This window comes from Hippocampus bargibanti, linkage group LG19 (genome assembly GCF_051943395.1).
Source record: "Hippocampus bargibanti isolate YZ-2025 linkage group LG19, ASM5194339v1, whole genome shotgun sequence".
NCBI classification, from domain to species: Eukaryota; Metazoa; Chordata; class Actinopteri; order Syngnathiformes; family Syngnathidae; genus Hippocampus; species Hippocampus bargibanti.
The window spans coordinates 432,077-459,890 of record NC_142752.1 but is presented as its reverse complement, the minus strand read 5'-3'; the positions used below and the strand labels follow the sequence as shown (position 1 = coordinate 459,890).

Sequence of the window (27,814 nt, the reverse complement as noted above, 5' to 3'; positions counted from 1 at the left end):
AGTTAGTTGGCTATCTGTTTGCTAGCTGGCTATTTATTAGCTATCTAATGGCTACCTAGCTAGTTTGCTGGCTATCTGTTGGCTATCTATTAGCTAGCTAGTTTTTTTTAATTTATTTGAGTTATTCCGGGTTGAGTGAACGATGGCGCATGTGGCTGCCGCTGCTCACCCACAGAAAAACTGATCCAGTGACTGTAAAGTGACCTTGAGAGTTTTGAAAGGTGCTTATAAATGAAGTGTATTATTATTTATTTAGCTAGCTGCTTCGACTGCTGCTACTACTGCTACTGCTATTATTATTATTATTATTATTATTATTATTATTATTATTATTATTATAATAAAAGGAAGCTGAAGTACAATTTGGAATTATTTCATAAGAATTCATGGACAAAATGTAATGACTAGCAGTCTGGGATTTTGATATTTTTAGGCCAGCAGAGAAGGCTTTGCAGGCCTTGACGGTCCTCCACTGCATTTAACATGAAGTGGGTTTTTTTTTAGTCTGCTTGGTGGTTTTGTCTTCATGGGAGTTGCTTTGTGTGAAGTGAAGGCGTTTGAAAGTCCGCCGGAGTTTTCTGATGATTCGCTTTTCAAGTCTCAAAGGCACTTTTGACACTTTTTGGGGATTTCATTTGGTTCCGTCTTCAGTGAATAGCCAGCTCTTGGTTTTTCAAACTCTGCCAGCAAAAAAAAAAAAAAAAAAACTATGTCCCAATTGTGTTTTGTTGAGTTATATATATATATATATATTTATATATAGTATATATATATATATATATATATATATATATATATATATATATATATATATATATTTTTTTGGGGGGTCTCCTTTTGAAAGCATGTTTTTCAAGTTTTGAAGTGTGCTGGTCAGCACGCTCTGCTTTCTTTTCTATTTAAGCTGGGAAAGTCGTGCTCATTAACAAACTCTCTTCCGGATGTAAACAGGAAGAACCTTTTGTGTGGTGGCCCGGCCCCGCTGTCATTTTATTTTCCCCATTTTGTTTCTTTCCAACACAACTTCTTTGTTGGAACTTTTACAATTGATTGTTGCGTCCTTTCCAAACTCTCTTTTCCAATCGGTAGTCGTGCGTGTCCATGTAGCGTTTTCAGTGCGGCGCCAGGTTTGAGGGTGAGAGACGGTCTGCATGAATGAGCCATCATTTGTGTAAGAAAGTGTAAAATGCGCTAAAATAACCACCCGTCTTTGGGACACAGCAAATAACGCCAACGGCGACTTCATCCCGTCCCAGATAAAGTGACACCTTGGCTTACGGACTTAATTGTTTCACAGACAGAGTGTGTATCCCAAAACTTAATTTCCAATGGGAAACCATTAAAATGAGAATAATCCGTTCCCGGGTCCCCATAAAACATAATTTTCAAATTTTCTAAGCCTTAAAACTACACAAAATAGACCTTATTTTATGTCTAATAAATGTGCTATGGTATTATAATGAAAGAAATAATCTGTACTGTATAATAAAGTGGTTTTATTGACCTTTGTGATGGTCATTGATGGCTTGATGGAATGGAGTGGCCGCTTTCATCAGCATTAAACACTCGATGAGGAACGTAGCCCTCTTCTTTCACCATCTTGAGGAATGATCCCTCGTAGGTGCTTTCTCTGTTATAATTTTATCTAGTTCCTCATCAATTGTGTTCTGTTTATCTGGGTTGATATCTGTTTGCATCAAGTATACAGATGCCTTTTGCGGGTTGTTTGTGAGAAGCAAAATGGCCGCCTTGCGTTCCAAAGTCTGTGCTTCACATGGTTTCGCTTTATTGGATAGATGAGAAACAAATCGCTGTTTTTTTTTTTTTTTGTAAGGCCTTATGGCGGCGCAGCGGCACCGACTTAGCTGAAAACAGCTCGTAGCCTCATCCGCTAACTGGGATGCGAGAAGCCCGCGTATCCACCACCTTCACCTCAACCTCCGTGTGGCCTCGCTCCCCCGGCTAGCCTGAGTCAGCGAGATGCTTCACGTTTGTAAAAGCGTAAAAAAGTGCCGATTTGTTTGAACAGCGTAAAAAAAGCGAGCGAGTGAGAAAGGAATGTCTTGCATCTGCGGACAAAAAGGTTCACAATCCAAAAGTCACTTTGAATTGCACTTGTGAGAGAATGTGGCCTTTCAACTTGAGCCAACTTGCGGATGTTCCTACGCACATAAAGGCTCACACTCTTGACCTCGTAGGCTACTCTGGATTGTCTCCTTCCAACTATTATCGTACCTATGCTTGTCTGTGACTGTAAAGTGTCCTTGAGAGCTTTGAAAGGCGCTTAAAAACAAATGTATTTTTATGATTATGATTATGATTATTATTCAAAGAACGCCGCCAGCTGCAAAACCAAAATGCAATTCTTTCAACTCCATGAAATTAGCTACAATGTTGGGGGGGGGGGAGATTCATATGAGCTCATAACTCATTCCTGAATTTGTTCGGGTATTGGTTTTTTTCATGTTTGGGTCCTGATAAAGTGCTGGTCATACCTCTGGTAATGTTTATTTCTCTCACGCAAGGGGGCAGCATTTGCCTTTTGTCCATGTTAGCGCTTTGTGACAGCTTCTGCTGTTGTTAAAGCGCTATATAAACCAATAATAATAATAATAATAATAATACATTTCATTTCTAAGCGCCTTTAAGCTAATAGATAGCCAGCTAGATAGCTAGCCAGATAAAAAGCTAGATAGCCAGCCAGATACCTAATAGATAGCAAATAGCAGCGGCAGCCACACACGCTAGCGTTCACTCAACCCAGAAGGAACTCAAATAGATAGAATGCTAGTAGATAGCTAATAGATTAGCCAGCTATACAGCTATCTAATAGATAGCCAGCCAGAGGATTAATAGATAGCCAGCCAAATAGCTAATGGATAGCCAGCTAGATAGCCAGCCAGATGGCTCATAGATAGCCAGCTAGATAGCTAGCCAGATGACTAATAGATAGCTAACCAGATGACCAGCCACAACGCGCCAGTGTTCACTCAACGCAGTATGTGTGTATTGCATTGTATTTTGTTCAACTGCCCCCATTTCAAGCTCCTATAACTCCAGACCCATATCACTTGGGAATTATAACTCGATTGTTCTAATGAAAGAAGATAGTCTCAGGTGAATTGAATGTTTATGTGGTCCTAAAAGTCAATATTTTGTGTGTCCTGGAATTGGAGTGACAATGACAAAAACCCTGGCACTGGACCGGACTCATATTTGTACATTTCTGACATTGAATGAGTTGAAATGCATCATGCCTTTGCTTGGTTTGGTCGCCGTGTTTGGAGATGGTTACTGAGGAGACAGTATGCACTAGGCCTCCCTGCGCCTCCCGCTGAAAGCCTTTCTTTCTTTCTTTTCCCTGATGGATGTCTCAGCCTCTCGCTGAGTCCACATTTGTAATCTGCCGTGCCGTGCACTTTGCAATGCAAGTCAACCTGTTACTAAAGTTTCTGTTGCAATCCAGCGATGACAAAAATGTTCTGCTCTCGCCATCGTCAAACCGACGTTGGATGGCCGCCTATTGTGCGCCGCTGTTTGTCCAACCTGCAGAAATGCCGACGTTTCAGGCGCTGCCAATGAGAACCGCCTTCGCTGCGCTAAAGTAAACTGACTGATATGGAACCATGACCTTTGGACAAAATAACAGCAGATATACACTATCTACTGCGTGTGTGTGTATATATATATATATATATATATGTATATGTGTTTATATGTGTATATGTGTGTATATATATATATATCCATATCCCCCTAAAGATGAGCTAAATTTTGCTAATCTGTCATATTTTGCTGTGGCATTTGAAGGTCATCCACGGACACTTGATGGAATGTATCCGTTGCCAGGCAACCTCATCATGGTGACAGTGCAGAAATGATCCTGACTTGTAGTCACTCTTTGATTTATCGGAATACTTGGTAAGCTTCCAATTTTTTTTCTGGGAAAGTTTGCGGGAATGATGGAATGAGCTGCTTTGTCACCATGAATAGACTTTTCCCACCCTCCCCCCCCTACCTCCACCTTAGTAGTTTAGATAAACCAAAACTAGTAGCATCCATTAGCATCCCCCCCCCATAAAAACCCAAAGAAGCACTCGGTCCCAGAATTCAGAGACATTTTATTGGTTAAAATAGTTTTCACAGGTGCAATGAGCGTATGTTTGCGCACGTTGTACATGGGTCAGCGCCGTCGACCCCCCCGTTGTCGCTGAAATACGAACATCTGGCCGGCGACGTGTAAACAAGCCGTTTGAAATGGCTGACGTTCGGCGCTCTGGTGATTTTCGAATAAATTAGCAAGAGACGAACGTCTATCGGAAAAGTTACGGGCGTGAACGTGGCGTTATCGTCCAGATCTCAGTGCAAATGCCGTCGTACGCCCACCAAATCCGCCAGGCCGCCGTGTATTGACAAACAAGTGACTAAATATTAGTCCAGTCCTAGCGAGAGATCTTCTAAAAACTCACATTTTCATTGTGATAGTTAGCTAGATTGTTACAGTACGACGTAACTATTTTGTCAAGCGACGACGCTGACATTGAGTCAGAGACCAGAACACACAAAAAACAACAACAAATACAGGTCACATCCAACTTAAAAAACCAATTCTGGTCCGACCAAATTAAATTAAATTGTTAAAAATAGGGTCTGGATATCGTGGTTGTAAGTATGCGTGGTCGTAAGTCGAGCAGGTTGTAAGTGAGGGCAGATGTACAAAATACATATACAGGTAACATCGGACTTACGACCGAGTTCCGTTCCGACCAAACGGTCGTAAGTCAGAATGGTCGTAAGTCGAAAACCATTCAAAATGTTGAGTAGAGACTCAGAGGCTAAATGACTCGCAAACTGGTGCCATCATACGGTCGATTGCTGTGCGAGAGTGAGATGCTAGCTGGCTAGCCAAAATTACGTACGCGTTGCCGGCCTGCTAGCGCGTTGCGGTGCCAGGTGGAGAATTTACATTTTTAAAAAAATAGGGTCAGGAGGTCGTGGTCGTAAGTCTAGCCGGTCGTAAGTTGGATGTTACCTGTCACGCTAACCAGATCATTCACACAAATATTCAAACAAAAAAGAATCCAATTTGTCACAAATGTGAAAAGGAAGCAATGATTGAAGCAACGAAGCGGGCGCTTCTCCAAGAAAATCAAACGTTTCTCTGGAAAGGCGCCACCCAAAATGGCCAATTTGCGCAGAATTGGAAATACAGTGATACCTTGGCGTACAAACTTCATTGGTTCCCAGAGAGAGTGTGTAAGGCCAAAAGTGTGTATCCCAAAAATTTAATGTCCCATAGGAAACCATTAAAATGAGAATAATCCATTCCCAGGTCCCCATAAAACATCATTTTCTAATTTTCTAAGCCTTAAAACGACACAAAATATACCTTATTGTATGTATAATAAATGTGCTATGGTAGTATAATTAAAGAAATAAACTGTACTATATAATAAAGTGGTTTTATTGACCTTTGTGATGGTCGTTGATGGCTTGATGGAATGGAGTGGCCATCTTGAGGAATGAATCCTTGTAAGCTTTGGCAGCTTTATTGTCACAACTGGCTGCCTCACCATGACCAATGACACTATGAATCCCTGTACGACACTTAAAGTTCTCAAACCATCCGTGGTTAGCCTTGAAATCATCAATGGTTGACGAACTTCCAGGTTGCCTCTTGACGATATCCGAAAAAATAGTTTGTATGCCAAGGTAAAATTTGTCATAAATTTAACGTTCGTACGCCGAGGGGTTCGTAAGCCGAGGTATCACTGTAGCAAAAGTGGGATTATTGATCAGCGTTGTTTCCATCCAAAGAAAATCAGGCAAGCTGTTTTTTTGAAAAACCTGGCCCATGGGTGGCACTGCTCTTTTTTTGAATTGAAAGTGGATGCCACCAAAGGGTGCAAAGCGCCCGTCGCGTTCTTCCATCTGGTGAGCGCGGCCACCTTTGGCCCGCTTCCGGCGAGCGCCAGATTCGGGCCAGCTCATGAAAACCTACGTGAAAGTCGTACCTTTCGACAGCGCAAACGTCTCTGCGTCCCCGTGACAACAACGGAGACGGCGAGCGACGACGGGGCCAGGGTTACACGTCCAGGTCGTCCGGCCTGGCCCGGCTACTCATGCGGCTGCTGGCCCGACTGCAGGGCCGGGCGTCCATCAGCGGCAGGGCTTGCATCTCGTGCCCGGCGGAGGACGACAGTTTCTTGCGCTCGTGGGTGTCGTCGGGGAAGTCGAAGGCCTGCGCGTGGGAGTTGGAGATGGTGCTTCCGCCGCCGGCGCCTTCGAGGCGGTTCCGCTCGGCCGAGTAGTTGGCCCAGTTCTGCTCGTGGGCCTGCTTGTTGAAGTTGCGACAGGAACCCGCCGCGCCCCGGTCGCCGGTGGCCAACTTGTAGCCCGGGGGCGACATGGGCGAGAGCGGGGCGGTGGGCGAGGAGCATCCGTTGTAGTAGGCGTACTTGGCGGCGGAGAGGTCCTTGGGGGTGTGGCTCAAGGTGCCCCCGCCGGCGTAGAGGGCGGGCGGCTGCTGCTGCTGCTGCTGCTGACCCTTCACCCGGTCCTTGATCCTCTTGAAGAAGACGTAGAAGAGCTCGATGACGTTGAGCAGAAGGGACACCAGCGAGACCACCAGCATGAAGATGATGAAAACGGTCTTCTCGGTGGGGCGGGACAGGAAGCAGTCCACCCGGTGCGGGCACGGCGACCGCTCGCAGGTGTAGACGGCGGCCAGGCTGAAGCCGTACATGTACCACTGGATGACCAGGAAGCCCACCTCAAACATGGACTTGAAGAAGATGCTGACGATGTAGGTGCGCAGCAGCGCCCCCTTCATCTTCACCTTGCCGTGTTCGTCGATGCCGTACTTGAGCTTCTTCATTTCGATCTTCTTGAGCGGCAGGTCCACGTCGCCGCCGTCGTTTTGGACCGCCTTGAGTTCCTCCTCCTTGCGGTTGAGCTTCTGCTCCTTGCGGTTCAGGTAGAAGACGTGGGCCAGGTACAGCAGCGTGGGGGTGGACACGAAGATGATCTGGAGCACCCAGAAGCGGACGTGGGAGATGGGGAAGGACTTGTCGTAGCAGACGTTCTCGCAACCGGGCTGCTGCGTGTTGCACTTGAAGGCCGACTGCTCGTCCCCCCAGGCCGACTCCACCGCCGTGCCCAGGACCAGGATGCGGAAGATGAACAGCACCGAGAGCCACACCTTCCCGCCGGCCGTCGAGTAGGCCTGGACCTTGTCCAGCAAGCGGCCCAGCGCGCTCCAGTCGCCCATCGTCGGCGAGGCGAGGCTGCAACCGGAGAGCAGAAAGCGCAAACGCCCGTCAGGATTGGATACCGGCGACCGCTCCTGGGCCAACTGGACCGCAGTGCTTTGTTTGGAACGTGCAAAGAGAAAAGCCAGAAAAGCAAAGCTCCAGACTACTAGGTAGCTAGCTAGCTAGCTAGATAGCTATTAGTTAGCAAGCGAGCTTTCTAGCTATTTGAGTTACTTCCGGGTTGAGTGGCTGGGTGGCTAGCTATCTAGCTGGCTATCTATTTTCTATGTATTAGCTAGCTTGCTGGCTAGCTGGCTATCTATTAGCTATATATAGCGGTATAACTGGCTAATATATTAGTTTTCTATTGGCTGGCTACTAGCTAGCTACTTTTCTATCTACTTCAGTTACTTCCGGGTTGAGTGAACGCTGGCGCGTGTGGCTGCCGCTGCTCACCCACAGAAAAACTTATCTTGTGACTGTAAAGTGACCTTGAGAGCTTAGAAAGGCGCTTAGAAATGGAATGTATTTATTATTATTGCTTATTATTATCATTGACAAAGGACTACTTTTAGCTTTTAGCTACTTTTCACTATTTTAGGGCAGAACCGGACTGTCACTGTCACTGTCACTGTCACTTGGATGATCTCCTGGATTTGGCACCAAAGATGGTCGGGAGTTGAGTGGCCCTTGTAAAAGAAGCCCAGCGCAGCCCCAACCCGGTTCTTGTCCATTTCCAAAAACCAAAAGGGGACACGCTCCACTTTTTTGGGAACTTTGGACGGTTCCAGATCAAAGCGGTTGCAGCTCCCGACTGAAAACATTTCGGCGGGTCGGTCACATGAGGGGATTTGAGCTTAAATCCTTTCCCGCTGTTCTCATTTTTTTTTTTGCCGGTCCCTTCCAGACCACCAGTCCCGCCCGCCCGCCCACCCCCAAAAAAACAACTAGTTTTGAAGGCGCTCAGAGGACCAACCAGACCTTGATTTGGTCACGTGGAATTTGGACGCCGACTGTGAGAAGCGCTGATTAGCGGTCAAGCGGTAAGACGGACATCTTGCCGCTTTTCAAACCTGCTAAACCGACCCAAAAAAAACAAGCCAAACGCGACAAATGGAAAGGTCAAAAGGTCACCTGAGACTTCCTCCACTTTTTGTGCTGGTTTCCTTTATTTCATCAGTTTTCTATTAAAAAGCCGTTGAGGAAAATGGCGGATTATACAAATATAGAGAGAGAGATTTTTTAGAGATGCGGTATTATTATCAGGAAAAAAGTCGCAAATTTGCGTGATTCGAACTCGCAAAATTGCGTGATTTTAAATCGCAAATTTACTAGATTTACAGCCACAAATTTGCTAGATTTAAACATTTAATTTATGCAAATGATCTCATCTCACAAGGCTGCTAATGCTAACCCACCGCACGACCGAATGATGTACCTCAAACTCCGAAAGTTTTTTTTAAACGTTTAAATCTAGCAAATTTCCGAGTTTGAATCGAGCAAATTTGTGGCTTTAAATCGAGCAAATTTGCGACTTTAAATCCAGCAAATTTGTGGCTTTAAATCTAACAAATTTGCGACTTTAAATCTAGCAACTTTGAGTTAGAATCTTCCTTATGGCACCGAGTGCCGTTCACGACCCCCCAAAAAAAGTGAAATTGGCGCCACTTTCTACTTGAGTGCTTTTTGACGCCAAATAATTTGAGACAGCGCCGAGATGTCCAACACAAAAGCATCGCGTGAATCTTAAGCAAAGTCCCATTTTTTTCGGGAGGGGGGGGGGGGGGGGGGGGGGGGGGGGGGGGGGGGGGGTAACAGGCATAAACCGTCGACGGGGGAGTTTTCATTCACACTTGTAACAACAAATCCACCCCCCCCCAAAAAAAATACACAAAACACACTTTTGTGTGTCTATGTCACAATAACATTGCAATTTCGAATAAAATATACGATGAGAAGTTTTCAACTCACCTGGAAAGTTACAAAGTGTAAAAGTAGGAGCCCGGCAGGGGGCCTCTTTCCGTGATGTCAACTGGAAATCTCACTTAAGGAAGATCCACGCATCCAACTTTTGAGAACTTGAACGGGAAAGTGAGCCCAACTTAGTCAAACTTGCCTTATAAGTGTCCCGTCACAAGGGGTGGGGGGTATGCTAAGGGGGGTCACCTGACCTTGACGTCAAGACCGGAGACCCTCTCTCGCGAGCTCTGTGAGAATGAGGAAAGAAAAGAAAATAGGGCAGGACAACAGAAAAAGCACCACAGAAAGAAAGATTCACATAAGAAGCAAGTGCGTGATTTCAAGTGTCCAAAAAAAAACATAAAAATCATCATCAAACTGAACCCTGCCACTTTTTTTTTGCTTTTAAAAAGCCACATCGACTTGCCATTTTTTTTTTTTGCAACAAAACTTGCTCTTAAAACAAACTTTTGGACGGAAATCGTTTGATTCTTAATGCGCTTTTCTTGTCTGCATGGCAATGCTGCCGTCTTGTGGCTGAATTGTGTGCTGCAAGTAAATGGCCGCAAATATGATTCCATAAAGTGTCCTTGAGAGCTTTGAAAGGCGCTTATAAATGAAATGTATTATTATTATATTGCTGTTATTATTGTTATAATTGATTATTTGTTTTTCGTTATTCATTATTTATTGACAATTCCTTCTCTTCTAGCGCTGAAAAAGACCATATAGACTAGGGGGTGTGCAAACCTTTTCTAACATTGCTCATTAAAATTAATTGGTATCATGTTTTTGGAATGTGGAGGTACACAAGAGTACCCATAAAGGACTCACGCAAGGGTGAGCACGCAGATAGATACACGCCAAACAAAAGCAATGTTATGCTAATAATATATTGTTTTGGGGTATTGAATTTACTGAAGATTTTGAGTATACATACATATATAGCTTTGAAAGGTGCGTGAAATGAAATGTATTACAGTATTTATATTTTTATTAGATAGATAGATAGATACTCACAATTTTCAGTAAATTCAATAGCCAAAAACAATACATTATTAGCATAACATTGCTAATATTGCGTCTGTGACATGTTTGGCATATACGTATACATATATATATAATAATTAGTATATTTATTTATATATTGTGTATACATAATAACAGTAATAATTATTATCATATCCTTTAAAGGGTAAAATAATCTTTAAATCTGTTTTTTTTTTTTTTTTTTTTTTTTTTTTTTTTTTTTTTTTTTTTTTTTTGTCAGTTGCAAAGTTTTATTGTCTCCATTTACTCCTTGGCTTTGAAGTATTCCTCAATGACGCCTTTGGCTTGAGAGTACTTGCCATAGTCCTTGACGACGACACAGCTGCAGCCCACCACCTTGCGGGGTTTGCCTTCGCGGTCAATCTTGCACAGACCAGCCCACTCGCCGAGCTTCTTGTTGTCGTCCACCTTAATCAGGTTGATCTGATGCTCGGCGCAGAGGGCCTCCACCAGCTTGACGTAAACGGGCTCGTCGCAGTTGGCGGCGAGGACGCACAGGTGGGCCTGGCGCTTGTCCAGAGCTTTGGCGGCTTCGCGGATACCACGGGCAAGGCCGTCGTTGACCAGCGCCGTCTTGAGCACTTCGGGGAGAGCGGCGATGACATCCGTCAAACCTCCAGTGGCAACACCTTCCTCGGCCATTGTTGATTTCGGATGGACGTCGGGCCCAAACTTCGTCGCCTCCTATGGGGTAGCTGAAAGAGGTTTAAATCTGTTCTTAAGGCGTCGTGTAAGGAGTTCGTGACGTCACTTCCACTCCGGAAGTCATCACGTGGAAGTTAGAGAAGGTAGACCGTTACTTGAAAATGTCTGGAGACAAAAGATATTTCCTTCCGTCCCCGCGGCTGCTGTATCGTGCTCAAATATCACAAATTGTACAATAATCGCGTCTAAATCTCTTTTCCACTGAGGTTTGTTTTTGTTTCCCCTTTCCGACCGCAAATCTTTTCCGGCTGTTACGTAAAACGTCTTCCCTCTGCCAATGTGGAACAGAGCTGATCTTGACGATGGATACGATTCGAATAAAACAGGTGAGAAATTTGTTACGCTTCTGAAAATGAATGCGTCATCATATTGTGACTTGCTTGTCAATCGATGGGTGGCAACCGATCAATGAGGTTCGTTGATTTAAATGGGAAAAAAATGCATTCGCGATTTAGTTTAAATCAGCTGTTTTATTATTTCTCCTTTATTTATGGTTTTATCGTTTTGTCTATTGTTATTTTAATTGTAAAATGTCCTTTGGTGTTCTGAAAGGCGCTTGGAAATTAAATGTATTATTGTTTTAAAAGGACGAACTGCGGCGACTAGAAATGACGTCATCGCGTTAGCGCCAATAATAATACTAATAATAATAATACATTTCATTTATACGCGCCTTTCAAAACTCAATGTCACTTTACAGTCACAGGATATGATTTTTTGCTGTGGGTGAGGAGCGGCAGCCACACGCGCCAGCATTCACTCAACCCAAAAGTAACGAAAATAGATAGAAACTTAGCTAGCTAATAGATAGCCAACAGATGGCTATTAGATATTAGATTTAGATTTATTGACGAGCTTGTTTAAAAATAGATCATTCGTAATAATAATCCGGGGCGTTTTAGAATCCAAAAAATACGATAAGTGTCCTTGAGAGTTTTGAAAGGTGCTTATAAATGAAATGTATTATTATTATTATTATTATTATTATTATTATTATTATTATAGCTTTGACCAATGCTAAAAGAATAAAAAAACATGGTCGTTCGGTTGAACTTTCCTATTTGGGAATGAAAGTGTTTTTTTCGTCTCAATTTCAACATGCACCGTAATTCATGTATTTATTTCTCAAATAAATCTCTCTCTAGCTAGCTAGCTTGCTATCCATTTATCTAGCTAGGTATCTAACTCGCTATCTATTAGCTAGCTAGCCAACTTTCTACCCTATCTATCTATCTCTATTCTATCTATCTTTTCAATGTATCTCTAGCTAACTAGCTATTAGATATCAGAATCAGAATCAGAATCAGAATACCTTTATTCGTCCCACAATGGGGAAATTTGCAGTCCACAGCAGCAATTGAAGAGGGATGGGTTTGGGGTGGGAGTGAAAGGATAGAAAACAAGATATTCTAAGCATAACAAAATAAAAATGTCAACTGTATACTGTGCAAATGTAGATGTGCAAAAACCGTTCTATAAACAAGACTGTACATAGTGCAGAATCAAGAGATGCATTTAGATATATTGCAACAACCCATATTTACAAGTGTCCAGTTTTTTTTTGTTTTTTTCACATGTGATCATTGGGAATTGTGAAGCCTGACAGCAGTCGGTAGGAACGAGCGGCGGTACCTCTCCTTCTTGCAGCGCGGGTGTAATAGTCTCTGGCTAAAGGAGCTACCCAGAGCTGTCAGGATGGGCAGGAGGGGGTGGGAGGGGCTGTCCGTCATAGCTTTTAGTTTAGCTAGCGTCCGTCTGTTGCCCACCTCCTCAAGAGAGTCCAGCGAGCAGCCCACGACAGAACTGGCCCACTTGACAAAGCGCTCCAGTCTTTTTCTGTCCCGGGTGGTGATGCTGCCTGACCAGCAGACAATGCCATAGTGGATGGCTGATGCCACCACAGAGTCATAGAAAGTCTTTAGGAGTGACCCCTGAACTCCAAAAGACCTCAGTTTCCTGAGGAGGAAGAGGCGACTCTGTCCCTTTTTGATTAGGGCATCCGTGTTTGTTGTCCAGTCCAGTTTATTGTTGAGAGTAACACCCAGGTACTTGTAGGAGGTCACCCTCTCAATAGCTATCCATTTATCTAGCTAGGTATCTAACTCGCGACCCATTAGCTAGCTAACATTCTACCCTATCTATCTATCTCTATTTTATCTATCTTTTCAATGTATCTGTCTATCTAATAGCTAGCTATTAGATAGCTCTCCATTTATCTAGCTCGGTATCTAACTTGCTATCTATTAGCTAGCTGGCTATCTATCTATCTATCTCTATCTATCTATCTATCTATCTATCTATCTATCTATCTATCTATCTATCTATCTATCTATCTATCTATATCTATCTATCTATCTATCTATCTATCTATCTATCTATATATATATATCTATCTATCTATCTCTATCTATATCAGTTTATCTGTGATACAAAAGTGTACATCTTATTGATCTCCATTTTTAGGTGCTTTGTGAGATCCATTAATTTGTTTTTAAATCTTTCAATAACCTTGCCCTATTTCACAAAATGAATGAGTGTATTATTATCATTTTAAAAATACTTGTTTTCATCAAGGTTCACATTAAACAATATGGCGTCATGACGACAATGTTTTTTTTTTTAAATATATTTTCTTCCAGGTTCAAGTAGCGGCGGTTCTCCCGGCTGGGTCTCAAACCAGGAACCATCATGGCACAGCAAACAGCCTACACCCGGAAACGCCATCTTCGGACGTCGACACAGCGCCGTGTCAGATAGCGGTGACACCGGAATCGGTACCTACTGCTCTGATAGCGTAGAAGGTACGTACCGTTCAAAGTCGTGCTGAAAATGGCGCAGGTGAACGCTGGCGCGTGTGGCTGCCGCTGCTCACCCACAGAAACTTGTCTTGTGACTGTAAAGTGACCTTGAGAGTTTTGGAAGGTGCTTAGAAATGAAATGGATTTTGATTATTATTATTATTCATAGCTATCTCTTAGCTAGGTAGCTAGCTTTCTATCTATTTGAGTTACTTCCGGGTTGAGTGAACCCATAGAAAAAAACTGATCCTGTGACTGACTGTAAAGTGACCTTGAGAGTTTTGAAAGGCGCTTATAAATGAAATGGATTATTATTGTTATTATTATTATTATTTTTATTATTATTCTAAAATGGCTGACTGGTCTGGTCCTTCAGATGACTGGTGTTCAAGCAGCACGCCTTCATCTCTGCGCCCGCTGTCCCGTCGTCACTCCAGTCAGGAGGACGGCGACGACGTCCACCTCAAGAAGGCGTCCTCCGCATCCGCGTCCTCCTACGGCGACAGTCTGAGAAGCGCCGCCTCTCCCGCCGTCGTCGGCGCGGGTCATCGGTCGACCTTTTGCCCCCAAAGCGGCGTTGGCGCGCAGGAGCCCATCCGAAGGTGTTCCTCTCTCACCAAGTTGTCTTCGGGTGTGCAAAAGAACTCCGGGAAGGCACCCGTCCGCCATGGCGGTCCACATTCCCACGGCTCCCAGGACAGGGGTCTGCTCTTGGGCTTCAGGAAAGAAGCCCGCCCCTCAAACCGGGACCTGTCTTTACCGCTAGCTTCATCCTGGTTCTGCCATAACTTATGGCAACGCTCTCCCGGCGCCACTTCCTGCTACTGGAGTAAAGCAAGTAGTCAATCCGGTTTGGAAACGGACGCCTCGCTGTCCTCGACTCTCTCGTCGCCCGTGAAACATGGCGGCTTGGGCACTAGCTGCGCTAGCTTGACCGAAGCTAAAGCGGCGGTGGGGGCGGACTCGGCGCTCGGACACCCGGTGGACAGGGACTCGCCTATTCAGCCGGCCGTCCGCACGCAAATGTGGTTGACGGAGCAGATGGAGTATAGCGCCAAAGCGGAGCGCGGCGGAGAGGGTGCCTCCCTTGAGCAAGGCATTAACCAGGTAAAAAAAAAAGGGTCTAGCAATTTTTTTTTTTTTTTCCATTGCGGGGAACGGACAGACTCAACTCCCTCGCAGCCCTGCCCCCCCTGCCCCTTACCACTGCCACACTCACCGAACTCTGAGTACACCTTGTACTGTCTCCCTGAATTATATAGTTTTTTTTGTTTTTTTTCTGCAACACCTCACTTCAACCTTTTTTTTTGTTTGTTTTTGTTTTTGCATTACTATTGTTATTGTTGTTGTTGTTGTACATGTTATTGCATGACTACATTACGTCACTTTACATACGACACTACCTCACTTTACATTCAGAAAGGACATGTATTGTCTTTTGTCAATAGGACAGTAATTTCATCTGTGGTGTATGTCATGCATATTAGCATATTTGACACTAAAGCTAACTTTGACTGACTTTTGCAGATGCTGCAGGGGACGTCCCATTTTGTCAACGCTCTGGTGAAGGTGAAGGATGGAATGCTGAGACAAAAAGAACTGCAGATAGATCGGTAAGTGCTTGACTTTCACACCTGTGATGTGTTTTTCTACTTCTTTCTTTCCTTTCCTCTTCCTTTCATCACTTTGCTGCTGTGAAATGTAAATTTATGCACTGTGAGAATAAAGATACAGTACATCCTATCCAATGTAAGGTATTAGCCAGCTAGCTGAATGGAAAGAGAGCTAGCTCGCATAATCGCTAGATAGCTCAATAGCTAGCGAGCTCCATAGGTGAGCATGGAATTTCGCAAGTTTAATTTACTTTGGCGGGCCGAATCGAATGATGTGGTGGTCCACATTTGGCTCTCGGGCCTTGGTTTTGACACGTGTCCCTTTTTTTTGTGGCAGGCAGAAGCAACAGATCCTGCAACTCCACGGCCGCATTCGAGAAAACGAGCTGAGAGCCCAGCAGGTGCTCCGCAGTCAGAGGTGGTTTGAACACCCTCAAATGCTGACCATGAAGGTGGTGATTCTTCTTCCAAAAACTGCGTCGGTGTCACCTGGAAACCCTCTTTGTGCTCACACTTTTTTTTTGGGTCCTCCTCAACAGAAATCGGTGAAGGAAAGGCCATCCGAGAGACGGCGTTGCGACCAAGAACTCAGCCGGAAACTGGCGCTGTCGGAATTGGAACTTCTTCATCTCAATGAGCTTTACAAGCAAGCCACTCACAAATACGCAGAAGAACTCAAGAAACTGGAGGAAAAGGTAGCGAGCGGCTAAGCGGGCGTGGCCAGTGGCTAAGCGGGCGTGGCCAGCGGCGGCGGAGGTCTGAGGTTTTTATTTGTGCCACCAGATCAAGACGAGGGATCGCTACATCAGCAGCCTGAAGAAGAAATACCAGCGGGAAAGCGAACACAACCACGAAAAGCAACAACGCATCGAGACTCTGGAGAAGTACCTGGCCGACCTGCCCACCTTGGACGAGGTCAAAGTTCAGGCCTTGCAGGTACGCACAGCGCCACGGTGGCTGGCGGACTCTTTTTACACACACACTTTTTTTGAGTGCAGACGTGGTTTGTTAGCGAGTGGAATACTTTTGCTATGATGGGACCGAAAAAGACCCCACCACAATCTAGTGTTAAAATGACGGTCGAGCAGAAGAAGAAGATCATCAAAAAACAATGAGTAGTGCATTTGTGTGGTTTAGCGTCCCAGTACCGGTACGCTAATTCGACCATTGCTACATGTGGCTAAGGGTGTTTCTGTGTTGTCTAAGCAACGGTCTCAGGCAATAGAAGAGGTTGAAAAACTTCTGTTGATTAGGATGAACGAAAAGCAGCTAGCAGGGACAGTGTGAGTGAGGGTATTATCGCCGAGAAAGCCCGGCAACTTCACTCGGATATCATCAAGAGGCAACTACATCAACGACCATCACAAAGGTCAATAAAAACGACTTTATTACACAGTACGGTTTATTTCTTTCATTACAATACAATAGCATATTTATTACACATAAAAGAAAGTCTATTTTGTGGAGTTTTAAGGCTTATTTAGTAGAAAAGTTTGTTTTATGGGGACCTGGGAACGGATTATTGTCATTTTAATGGTTTCCTATGGGAAATACATGTTTGGAAGACTAACTTTTTGCCTTACACACACTTTCTGGGAAGCAATTATGTTTGTAAGCTGAGGTCTCGCTGTATTTGTAAAAAAGTGACTTTCCTGATCAAAAAAATGTTTTTGCGCTCAGCTCGAAAAGGTGCAACTGCGAGCTGAAGATCTGGAGAGGACGGTTTCACGCTTCCAACAAAATCTGGACGACGTGTGCGCTCTGCTGAAGGAGAAAAACTGCAAGATTGACACGCAAGCCAGGAGGGAGGAGGAACTACTTGCGACCGTTCACAGGTCCCATTTCCACTTCCAATCTCTTTTTTTTTTTTTTTTTCAATTTGCCGTTGCGCCAAAATCGTTTTCTCCCACGTTGCGGTTGCCAAGGTTACAGCAGAAGGTGCGGAGATGTTTGGAGGACGGAGTGAGGCGAGACCTCAAGCATCTCCAGCTGGAAAACTCTCAACTCCTGGAGAGACGAGAGCGCAGCGGCAAGGTAACGTACGTCGCGTAGCGTTAGCCTCTAGTGGAGCTCTTGCTAACAACACCCCCGTCTTCGCCCCTCCGCTAGCTCGTTGAGCATCAGAAGGAACAAATTGAGGAACTCAACTCGCAACTGAAGGTAGGCTCCTCCAAACCATGTGCAAAGGATGCTCCGCGACATCCAACGGAATCGTCTTCCATCATCGATAGGTGATCAATACAAGACGGCAGACAGGAAGACAACGTCCACCTCCGGACAACCAAGACCTTCCGTCCGCCGATGGCGCCATTTTGTCACAGGTACGCGTTGAGCGCTTCTCGGGGCTTTCAGGCGTCTGCCGGTTCGGTTTGGATTCGTTTTTATCAGCCAAATAGCTAACTATTAGCAAGCTATTTGCTAGCTATTAGCAAGCTATTTGCCAGGTATAATAAGAATAATACATTTCATTTATAAGCGCCTTTCAAAACTCTCAAGGTCACTTCTATTCGCTCGATATCAGCTATCTATTCACTCGCTATTAGCTAACTATTCGCTAGCTAATAGCTATCTATTCGCTAGCTATACGCTAGCTATTTACTATCTATTCTCTGGCTATTAGCTATCTATTCGCCAGCTATTAGCTATCTATTCACTAGCTAATAGCTATCTATTCGCTAGCTAATAACTATCTATTCACTAGATAGCCAGCTTGCTATCTATTTGAGTTACTTCCAGGTTGAGTGAACGCTGCCGCTGCTCACCCACAGCAAAAAACATATCCTGTAATGTATTATTATTATTTATAATAAATGTAACATCCATTGACGAGCAGAGCCTGTCTGCCTCATGTAAATCCACTTCAATTCCAAGCCGCGACCGATCCACGTATGCATCGATGCTCCTCTCTTGCCATGGGGGGCCATGCATCCATCCGGCCGATATATTCCGATTTCAGCCGATGTGCCAGCTCAACGTTTCGGTTGTGCCCGGACAGGTGGACGACTGGTCGCCGCAATCGGGGCGACTCTTGAAGGAGCTGTCCTTGTGTCTGCTGGACCTTCAGGCTCTGCGCGACGTCCTGGCGCAACGAGCGCAAGGGAAGGAGCTCAACTTGTCTCTGCTGCTCGGCGCCACGCGTACGTCCAGTCGCCGTTCGACCCGTTCAAACGGTGGTTTTAACGCTGATGTTTCCGCGCAGCCTTGAACGCGTCGTCGGAGGAGAGCGAGCAAGTGGTCCCGTTGACGGCGCCGGAGGTGGGCCGGCTGAGGCGAGGCGTCGACCAGTTGAGGAAAAACATCGGCGAGTGGTACGGACGAGGCTCCGCCCCCGCCGCTTTCACCTCGTAAGAATGGATTCTTCTTGGATCAGATTCCAAATTGTGATTTCAGTCACCGCCGCCGCGTTTTCAATTCACTTTGTTCAAAATAATGGCAGCTAGAGACGTTGAAAAGTCCCTCCCAAAAACGGATGCGACAGAGAATATAATCTTGGCATACGGACTAGTTTTTGGCGGAAGAACACCAAACCACACGGTCGAACAGCGCCACCGCGGCCGCCGGACTACTTATCCAGACGTGGTTTGTTATCGAGTGGAGCGCTTCTGCAATACTTTTTATGTGAACAAAAAAGAGTGTTAAGCCTAAGAAGACATGAAAGAAAATGACGGTCAACCAGAAAAAGGAGATCATCGAAAAACACACACAAGGTGTGCGTTTGTGTGACTTAGCGTCCTTGTACCATTATGCTAATTCGACCATTGCTACGTGTAGCTAAGGGTGTTTCCGTGGTGTCAAAGCAACGGTCTCAGGCAATAGAAGAGGTGGAAAAACAACCATCACAAAGGTCAATAAAACCACTTTATTATATCGTACGGTTTATTTCTTTCATTACAATACAATTGATGGAGGACACTGATTTGCTGTGGCGACCCCTTGAAGCCGAAAGGAAAAGAAGAAGACAATCCCATAGCACATTTATTATTCATAAAATAAGGTCTATTTTGTGTAGTTTTAAGGATTATTTAGTAGAAAATTATGTTTTATGGGGACCTGGGAACGGATTATTCTCTTTTTAATGGTTTCTTGTGGGAAATTCATATTTGGAAGACACACTTTTCACCTTACACTCACGTTCTGGGAACCAATTGAGTTTGTAAGCTGAGGTATCACTGTACATCCATGCACATTAAGACAGACAGAAATAAAAGCCAAATATAACAGAAGCAAAATATTCCATACCCCCAAAAAAGGCATTTGCAGCTACGCTCACAGTTAGCTTGCAATCTGGCTAAATGAGTAAACATGCATCAAACTTCCGCTATCCAAGCGCCGAATCGCTAACTCTGGTTTCAAATCTCTTAAAAAAGTCACATAAATGCCAACAACGTGATTGCATTTGTGGTGCCGTTTTGAGTTTAAAAAAAAAAGTGAAAATAAGAAGTTGAAAGTGGGGCGCTGACGTCATCCGCACGTGGCGGTTTGACTCGGGAACTCCCAAATCGCTCGCTAGCAATTAGCATTTCCACGCGAATCACTTGCGCACGCAAACGGGTTCTTCCAAATGTTTCCCAAAACCAGAATTGTCGCCAGCGTTAAGTCAAGCCTTTATATAATTGGTGACCAAGTGAAGGCCCGGGGCCCAAATCTGGTCCGCCACATCATTTTATTCGGCCCGCCAAAGCAAATCAAACTTGTGAAATTCCATGCTTATTTACTGAGCAAGCTAGCAACCAAACGAGCTAGTGACCAAGCTTTCTATTCAGCTAGCTGGCGAATCCCTTACATCACAGGTGTCCAAGTGACACCTGTGACCTCTACCGAGCTAGCTATCTATCCAGCTATCTATTAGCTATATAGCTTTCTAGCTACCTATCTATTAGCTATGTCCTTGAATGTTTTGAAATGCACTATAAATCCAATTTATTATTATTATTTTATTATAAGCTATCTATTAGCTAACTAGCGAGTCTCCTAAGTGGCCCCATGGGATCGCCTCAACAGTGGCAAACAAAACCATCTAGCTGGCTACATCTGATCCCGTGACTGTGAAGTGACCTTGAGAGTTTTGAAAGGTGCTTATAAATGAAATGTATTATTATTATTATTTGGAAAAAATAAAAATGCAAAGAGATTGAAGTGTGGCGAAAGCGTCTTTATTGTGGTTTTTCGGCTGAAACGAGGGGGCGGGGGCAAGCAAATTCCGGGTGAGAAAAGGTTGCTGGCGCCCGAACAGGAAGAACCGAATAGGAAAATAAAACCCTCGGGCGTAGTTCCGACCAGGAAGTTGTTGCAAATGTGCTTCTTTTTTTTCCTTTTTTCTTTTTTGCCTTGTTGGACTTCCTCCTCCGACTGAATAAGAATCGCTCACTCACGATGACGGCGGCGTCCATTGCCGACGCGCAGCGAGCCGTCGAGACGCTTAAAATCACCTCCGACGACCTTCTCACCTGTGAGTATTTCAACTAATTTCTTCCCCACCCACCCAAAAAAAAAATCGTTCGACTAACGACGCGGACCACGCGCGCCACTTGTCATCGTCGTAACGGTGGGACGGGGGTCGCCGAGGTGCGTTTGGGGCCGCTCGTTATTCGCACGAGCCGACATTTAGCGACCTTATTGCCCCCCTCCACCATCTTGATATGACGCGACGTCACGTGACATGGTTCAAGATTAGGTAGCGATCGATATTTAAGTTAGTGTCGAAGACGGCGGCAGGCGGCCGTATTTTGCGGTATTCGTTAAATAGATATATTTTTTATACTGTCCCGTTTTCGTCATGACATTTTAGCAGTAATGCTAAATAGAACAAATATCACTACTCGTAAAAAAAGCGAGTCGACCATCGAGAAAATAAGTCCGTGCGAAAAGTCTGGAGAAGAATTAAAAGTTCCGAAAAGACAAGTTCCGGTCAGGTGCAATTTTATTTTGAAATCAGTTAAATGAAACATTTTACCGTGTTTTTTTTTTTTTTTTCTATACATGATTCATCGTATGAACACAAATTCAAATTATTTTTTTGTTGCCGTGGACAAATTGAATTTAATGGTCTACAACAACAACAACATACTTGATTATTGCTCGACATATGTTGTAACTTGTTAAAAGTCTAAATATTTACATGTGAAATGTTGTTAATAAAATTGCGCAATGAAATATTACACACGTCTGGTTTTTTTTTCTCAGTAAGGAAGGAAAAATGGAGGCGTTTGTAAGTTCACAGTGTCTCGCAGGTATGACAACAGGACCGCGCGACTTATTGATGATTGAAATCGGAATTAAAAATGGACGAAGAAAGCGGTCTGATTGATAAAAGTATTGGGACGAGCATCTTCATGGCATCGTGGCTCTTCCTTTTGGTCCAAGATGTTTGGCCTGAATGGAATTGACTGCTTTCCAATCTGCAGGTGGACCCGTAGCAAGCGAGCAGTAAAAGTGTAAGGAGAAGATTCCCACCACCCCCACCACCCCCACGACCCCCACGACCCCCACGACCCCCACGACCCTTGAATCGTGAAAATGGAGCAGCGAAAGCAGCGTTTCCTCAAGCTGGGCTACTCCCACCAGGACATCGACAGGGTTCTGAAGAGCCTCCACCGCGAAGCCCAAACCAACGACATTCTCCAAGAGCTCATCAAGACCTGCCCAAGCGTCCCCCGCAGCCCCCGAAGCCCCCGCCTGGTGTCCAGAGGCCTCATCAGCGCCGCCTCGCCGCCGCCGCCGCCGCACGGCGACTCCGCTTTGGCCTTCAGGCCCGTCGTCTTGGACGGCAGCAACGTCGCCATGAGGTGAGTCTGCTCCAAGGTTAAAATGGCATCGCTCTCTTGTTTCTATTTATAATTATATTTTATTTATTAGATAGCTTTTGGCTATCTATTCACTAGCTAATAGCTATCTGTTCGCTAGCTGTTGGCTATCTATTTGACAGATAGCTAGCTTTCTATCTATTTGAGTTACTTCCGGGTTGAGTGAACGTTGGCGTGTGTGGCTGCCACTGCTCACCCACAGAAAAAAAAATATCCTGTGACTGTAAAGTGTCCTTGAGAGCTTTGAAATGTGCTTAAAATGTCATGTATTATCTGGCTGGCTGTTAGCTATCTATCTCGCTAGATGTTGCCTGACTAGCTATTAGCTATCTATCTAGCTCGCTATTAGCTGGCTATCTGGCTAGATATTAGCTATCTGGCTAGCTATTAGCTGCCTAGCTAGCTAGCTATTTGAGTCAGGAAACACATTAGCTATCTAGCTATCTATTAGCTGGCTATCTGGATAGATATTAGCTATCTGGATAGCTATTAGCTGTTTAGCTTGCTAGCTATTTGAGTCAGGAAACACATTCGCTATCTAGCTATCTATTAGCGAGCTAGCTAGCTATGAGCTATCTAGCTAGCTTTCTATCTATTTGAGTTACTTCGGGTTTGAGTGAACGCTGGCGCGTGTTTTTTTTTTTTTTTTTTTAGTTTACACGTCCATGACAGTTTGACATCTTCACAGCAGGAGTACTTTTACTTTATTTCCATGTTATCACACAGATATCAGTTCTTCTCCAAGCTGGCTTCCTATTGGCAGTAGAAGGAAGTCAAAACGTGTTGTTGTTTTTTTCGCTTCAAGCGGCTGCAGGCGGCGGGGTTAAAAGGTTAAAAGCCTGACTTTGAGGTCGTCTCTGCGACGCTTGTCAGAGTTGCGCCAACGCGAGTTGAACGAGGAAGTTGTTGGCAAAATTGTTGTGGGTCACACCTTGACACCTTTGCCATGAGGAAGAAGAAGCCACGCTATTGCAAATATTTATAGAGCTGCCAACTGCCTTCGTAAAAAAAAAAAACATCCTTTATCCAGTGTCTGAAACTCATGAGAAAAAGTTAGCGGACACCAGGGCAGACAACTCTGAAAAGTTGCCTACCCAGCCATTGGATTGGATTGGATTTGCCTTTATTAGTCTCACAGTGGAGAAATTGACATTTCACAGCAGCAAAGTTAAAGCATAAAGTTGCCTGCCCCATTTTTCACAACTTGAAACACAATAAGACGACTAATCACAAAAAAAAAACATTGTTGCAAATTATTAAGGATTGTTTGTATTAACGATGTACAAACCACAAATGCTACCTTGCTTGTGCCATCCGCAATGACGCTATCTATTAGCTAGCTGGCTGTGTATCTATTAGCTATCTACTGGCTAGCTAGCTGGCTGGCTATCTGTTGGCTGTCTAATAGCTAGCTGGCAGGGTATCTATTAGCTATCTACTGGCTAGCTGACTATCTGTTGGCTGTCTAATAGCTAGCTAGTTAGCTTTTTATTTATTTGAGTTACTTCCTGGTTGTTGAGTGAACGCTGGCGCATGTGGCTGCCGCTGCTCACCCACAGAAAAAAACTGATCCAGTGACTGTAAAGTGACCTTCATAGTTTTGAAAGGCGCTTAGAAATGAAATGTATTATTATTATATTTATTCTTCTTCTTATTATTATTCTTTCTTCTTTTCCTTTGGGCTTTTCCCTTGACGGGGTCACCACAGCAAATCAGTGTCCTCCATCTTCAGAGGTTTTTATTATTATTATTATTATTACATATCACAGGAGTGGGTAAGCAGTGGCAGCCACACGCGCCAGTGTTCACTCAACCCGGAAGTAACTCAAATACATAGAAAGCTAGCTAGCTAATAGATAGCCAACAGATGGCTATTAGATAGCTAGATTGCTAGCCAGGCAGCTAATAAATAGCTATTAGATAGCTATTATATAGCTAGTCAATCGTTGGATTGGATTTATAAGCAAATGCACGACCTTATAACACTCTGGAAAGTCTGGAAGCACGAAGCAGGCTTCTGATTGGCTGCCGTGCCGAATATGCAAATTGCCAAACGAACCGAAATTCAGAAATTTCCAAAGCGAATGAAGATTTTGAAATCGGGCGTAGACGTTTTGTAAGTTGTACGCCCGACGGAAAAGTTGCACGCCCCGGGCATCCGGGCAGACGTTATTTCAGACACGGCTGTATTATCTGCATGCTGAGTTTGGTACTTTTGTGTGCGAAGCCACGGAGACAAGAAGGTGTTCTCGTGCCAGGGCCTCCGGATGGCCGTCAACTGGTTTTGGGAAAAGGGCCTGCGAGACATCACCGTGTTTGTCCCCATGTGGAGGAAGGAGCAACCCCGCCCCGAGACCCCCGTCGCAGGTACGGTCGCCGTGGGCAACGCAGATGCGGGTTCCGTCCGGGAAGCAAGTTTGAGTCTCCGGTCCGCCCGAGCAGACCAACACATTCTCCACGAGCTGGAGAGAAGGAAGATCTTGGTGTACACGCCGTCGCGCTGCGTCAACGGCAAGCGGGTGGTATGCTACGACGACCGCTACATCGTCAGGCTAGCGTACGACCTGGACGGCATCATCGTGTCCAACGACAACTACCGAGACCTTCAGATGGAGAATCCGCAGTGGAAGAAATTCATCCAGGAGAGGCTGCTCATGTACACCTTCGCGAACGACAAGTAGGAGCCGTGCCGGATAAGCTCCTCCCCCTTGGGAGGCTGCCGCCAATCAACTTGATTTTGCGCTGGCTCCAGGTTCATGCCTCCGGATGACCCCTTAGGGCGAAACGGTCCCACCATTGACGATTTCCTACGGAAGAAGCCCAAGAATGTGGACACCAAACTGCACTGTCCTTACGGTGGGTCAAAGGTCAAAGTCAGCTTTATTGTCAAATTTGCTAATATGCATGACACAGGACATGACATGATTGTCCTCTCGGAACCAGCGTGCAAGACACTTAAAATGTGGCTAAAAAAGACAGTTCTGAATGTAAAGTGAGGTCGTGTAGTAATGCAAAAACAAAAAAAGGTTGAAGTGAGGTCTTGCAGAAAAACAAAATCGAGTTCAGGTTGATGGTGTACCGTGTACTCAGACTTCGGTGAGTGTGGCAGTGGGAAGGGGCAGGGGGGGCAGGGCTGGGAGGGAGTTGAGTCTCCTGACTCAATGCCGCGATGAGATGCCAAAAATTCCCAAATACAGGTAACATCCGACCTTCGACCGAGTTCCGTTCCGACCAAGTGGTTGTAAGTCGAAATGGTCGTAAGTCGAAATCAATTTCAAACGTTGAATAGAGACGTGCAGGCTAAATGACTGTCAAAGTCCCCCCCTCTGGTGCCATCACACGGTCGATTGCTGCGCGAGTGTGAGATGCTGGCTGGCCGGCCGAAATTGTTGTACGCGTTGCCGGCCTGCTAGCGCGTTGCGATGCCAGGCGTGGAATTAAAATGTCTAAAAATAGGCTCTGGAGGTTGATGGGATAAAATGAGGTCGCAGAGGTCATGGTTGTAAGTACGGGTGGTCGTACGTCGAGCCGGTCGTCACTTGGATGTTACCTGTATCCTGCTCGGATCGATGGACGTGGACTGACGCGTGCGTGCGTGCGTGCGTGCGGGCGCTTTCTTTCAGGCAAGAAATGCACATACGGCGCCAAGTGCAAGTTCTACCACCCCGAGAGGATCAACCAATCGCAGCTGTCCGTGGCCGACGAGCTCCGAGATCGCGCCAAGACGGCCAACTACGCCCGCCCCGCCTCCGCCGGCGAGCCTTCCCTCTTTCAGGGCGACGGCGGCGCCCCCCGCTGGCCCAACACGGATTCGGACGAGGCCTTGGGCTCCCTGGACAGCTCGGGGTCCGGATCCTACGCCAGCCGGTCCCCCTACAGCTACAGCAGCGGCGTGGCTAGCTGGAGCCACGACGGCGACGACCACGACGACTTTTGGGGCTCGCGCGGCCAAAGCTTTCCCGGGAATGGCGGCCAAAGCTTCCCCGGGAATGGCGGCCAAAGCTTCCCCGGGAATGGCGGCCGGCGGTCGACGTGCGCCCGCTGCACGTGCGCTAGCTATCAAGCGGCCCCCGCGTGGGCTTCCTGCCCGGCCACGCCCCCTCATTGGCGGGATCCTCCCCTCGTCTCTTCGGACCAGGACTTCCTCGGGCCCCGTCGGAGCCGAAGCCTGACCGAGGCCCTCGGCGGGCATCCGGGCGTGGAGCTGCGCCACGAGCTGAGGAGCGAGCTCAGCACGCTGTACCCCAAAGAGGCGGTGGAAGGCGTGATGAAGGCCTACCCGCACGTGGCGGAGGTCACCCAGTTGATCGCCCTGATCCAGAGCGACCGCGGTGGCCGCCGCGCCCTTTGAACCGAGGCGGAGAATCCGTTTTGGACCTTTGTCAATGGGCGTGTCCAGAGCAATGAAGGCAATTGTTTGCATCGTCTAATTCATTTCATCGGCTTTCTGTTCAAGGCCAAAGGTCGGGGACGCTTTGGGGTCGCTTTTGGGGTCACCGAGCAGCCTGCCGGAGTTCCCAACTTCACCACACACACCCGCACAAAATCCAAAGAAAGTGGAGGAAAGATAGCGTTTGTCTGTCTTGACAATCATTCGATGCCACGTCTTCATCAATCTGCACCTCCATTGGAAAGACTATTCGACATTACATGCTTTTCAAAATAAAACGTCTGTTTTTTTTTTAATGGCAAAGACTTGATTTGTATCTTCCAATTTGGAGAGAAGTGCAACAGTCCACCGTCAGTCCTCCTCGCTCTGCCACCTTCACCCTTTTCACTTATTTTGAAATTGCATTTGATTCTGTTTTGATATTTAATAATAATGGCCACTGAAAAACTGACGTCCGCATGTCAACACGTGGCCAGCTGCCAGTGAGTAAATTGTGTGAGTCACCAATGACAAAACAGGTTTTTGGCTGAACCAAATGTGCTTTCTTACCCAAGTTTCTTCTTTCTAAAAATATCATATGTGATTATGAAAGTCGAAGGAATCCAAATTTCCCCCAACCAGGAAGTGATTAGTGATTGGAGGGCAGCAAAAGGGCAAATTACAAAGTGGTGTATGTCGTAGATTATCTATATTTTTAGGTTTGTGTACATCACACCTTAACAAACTTGTTTTCACTTTCATAAAAAAGGTATTTAATAAATAAACTCATTTACCAAAGCAGGTTACTTTGAACCCACGTGACCTTCATCACCGGAAGTTATTAGCAGCTGGCAATCTACGTTTAGCCACGAGCGAGCAGAGATCCCGCCGTGTATTTTTTTATTATAAGGTTTAATTCTCTTTCAAAGTTTGATCGAAGTGAAATTGACGGATGTCCTCGACGAAGAATGTCAAATTGGAGCGCCGGGAGAAGCATTTTTTCCAACGGGACGTGTCGGCGTTCGGTGCTAACGAGGCTAACGAAGCTAACGACGATTGTGAGGGTTCAAGCGAGCCGGCAAGCCCGCCCAAAGGCGTCCCACGCCGGCCGCCGCGTCAAGTCTCCACTCAGGTAGGCAACTTTCTTTCCCTTATTCCAAAGTGACGAGCACTTGTATCGATTTATTGATTGGTTTCAAGTCGCAGGAGGGGCCGCTTTGCTAGTTGGCCCTTTTTAGTCTTGTTAGAAACGCAGAATTGCACT

At 45.5% G+C, this 27,814-nt stretch overlaps 5 protein-coding genes across 10 annotated transcripts in view; 3 read left to right on the top strand and 2 right to left on the bottom strand.

Annotated features, from left to right (window-relative positions):
- Nucleotides 1-21,905, top strand: part of cep85l (centrosomal protein 85L) — a 35,864-nt gene extending 13,959 nt beyond the window's left edge. For 3 of the 6 annotated variants that reach the window (XR_016118512.1, XR_016118514.1, XR_016118513.1), the window contains 15 exons: nucleotides 11,256-11,293; nucleotides 13,607-13,768; nucleotides 14,142-14,872; nucleotides 15,293-15,378; nucleotides 15,716-15,830; nucleotides 15,918-16,073; nucleotides 16,162-16,314; nucleotides 17,059-17,213; nucleotides 17,304-17,412; nucleotides 17,488-17,538; nucleotides 17,610-17,699; nucleotides 18,374-18,515; nucleotides 18,578-18,722; nucleotides 20,737-20,827; nucleotides 21,783-21,905. Coding sequence is in view for 2 of the 6 variants with exons in the window: in XM_089022425.1 (XP_088878551.1) it covers nucleotides 11,256-11,293; nucleotides 13,607-13,768; nucleotides 14,142-14,872; nucleotides 15,293-15,378; nucleotides 15,716-15,830; nucleotides 15,918-16,073; nucleotides 16,162-16,314; nucleotides 17,059-17,213; nucleotides 17,304-17,412; nucleotides 17,488-17,538; nucleotides 17,610-17,699; nucleotides 18,374-18,515; nucleotides 18,578-18,722; nucleotides 20,737-20,755 (2,152 nt within the window). In the remaining 4 variants the exon portion in view is untranslated. Of the gene's footprint in view, nucleotides 1-11,255; nucleotides 11,294-13,606; nucleotides 13,769-14,141; nucleotides 14,873-15,292; nucleotides 15,379-15,715; nucleotides 15,831-15,917; nucleotides 16,074-16,161; nucleotides 16,315-17,058; nucleotides 17,214-17,303; nucleotides 17,413-17,487; nucleotides 17,539-17,609; nucleotides 17,700-18,373; nucleotides 18,516-18,577; nucleotides 20,510-20,736; nucleotides 21,309-21,782 lie in introns of those variants that run through there. The other 3 variants (XR_016118516.1, XM_089022425.1, XM_089022426.1) reach the window with 3 other exon arrangements.
- On the bottom strand, nucleotides 4,105-9,379 carry gja1b (gap junction protein alpha 1b). Its single transcript, XM_089022441.1, has 2 exons — nucleotides 9,225-9,379; nucleotides 4,105-7,286 (listed from the first exon to the last, which is right to left on the bottom strand). The coding sequence occupies exon 2, from the start codon at nucleotides 7,268-7,270 to the stop codon at nucleotides 6,086-6,088; it is 1,185 nt and encodes a 394-aa protein (XP_088878567.1). The 5' UTR covers nucleotides 7,271-7,286; nucleotides 9,225-9,379; the 3' UTR covers nucleotides 4,105-6,085.
- On the bottom strand, nucleotides 10,462-10,964 carry LOC148883402 (small ribosomal subunit protein eS12). Its single transcript, XM_089022461.1, has one exon. It carries the CDS (start codon nucleotides 10,902-10,904, stop codon nucleotides 10,506-10,508), a length of 399 nt encoding a protein of 132 aa, XP_088878587.1. The 5' UTR covers nucleotides 10,905-10,964; the 3' UTR covers nucleotides 10,462-10,505.
- Nucleotides 21,786-27,369, top strand: LOC148883400 (endoribonuclease ZC3H12A-like). Its single transcript, XM_089022439.1, has 5 exons — nucleotides 21,786-22,163; nucleotides 24,409-24,548; nucleotides 24,624-24,858; nucleotides 24,934-25,037; nucleotides 25,805-27,369. The coding sequence occupies exons 1-5, from the start codon at nucleotides 21,895-21,897 to the stop codon at nucleotides 26,530-26,532; spliced, it is 1,476 nt and encodes a 491-aa protein (XP_088878565.1). The 5' UTR covers nucleotides 21,786-21,894; the 3' UTR covers nucleotides 26,533-27,369.
- A 125-nt stretch (nucleotides 27,370-27,494) lies between these two features.
- The window catches only part of amd1 (adenosylmethionine decarboxylase 1), a 33,054-nt gene continuing 32,734 nt past the window's right edge, over nucleotides 27,495-27,814 (top strand). Inside the window, exon 1 of the mRNA XM_089022442.1 lies at nucleotides 27,495-27,682. Coding sequence (XP_088878568.1) covers nucleotides 27,519-27,682 — 164 coding nt within the window. The 5' untranslated portion in view covers nucleotides 27,495-27,518. The remainder of the gene's footprint in view (nucleotides 27,683-27,814) is intronic.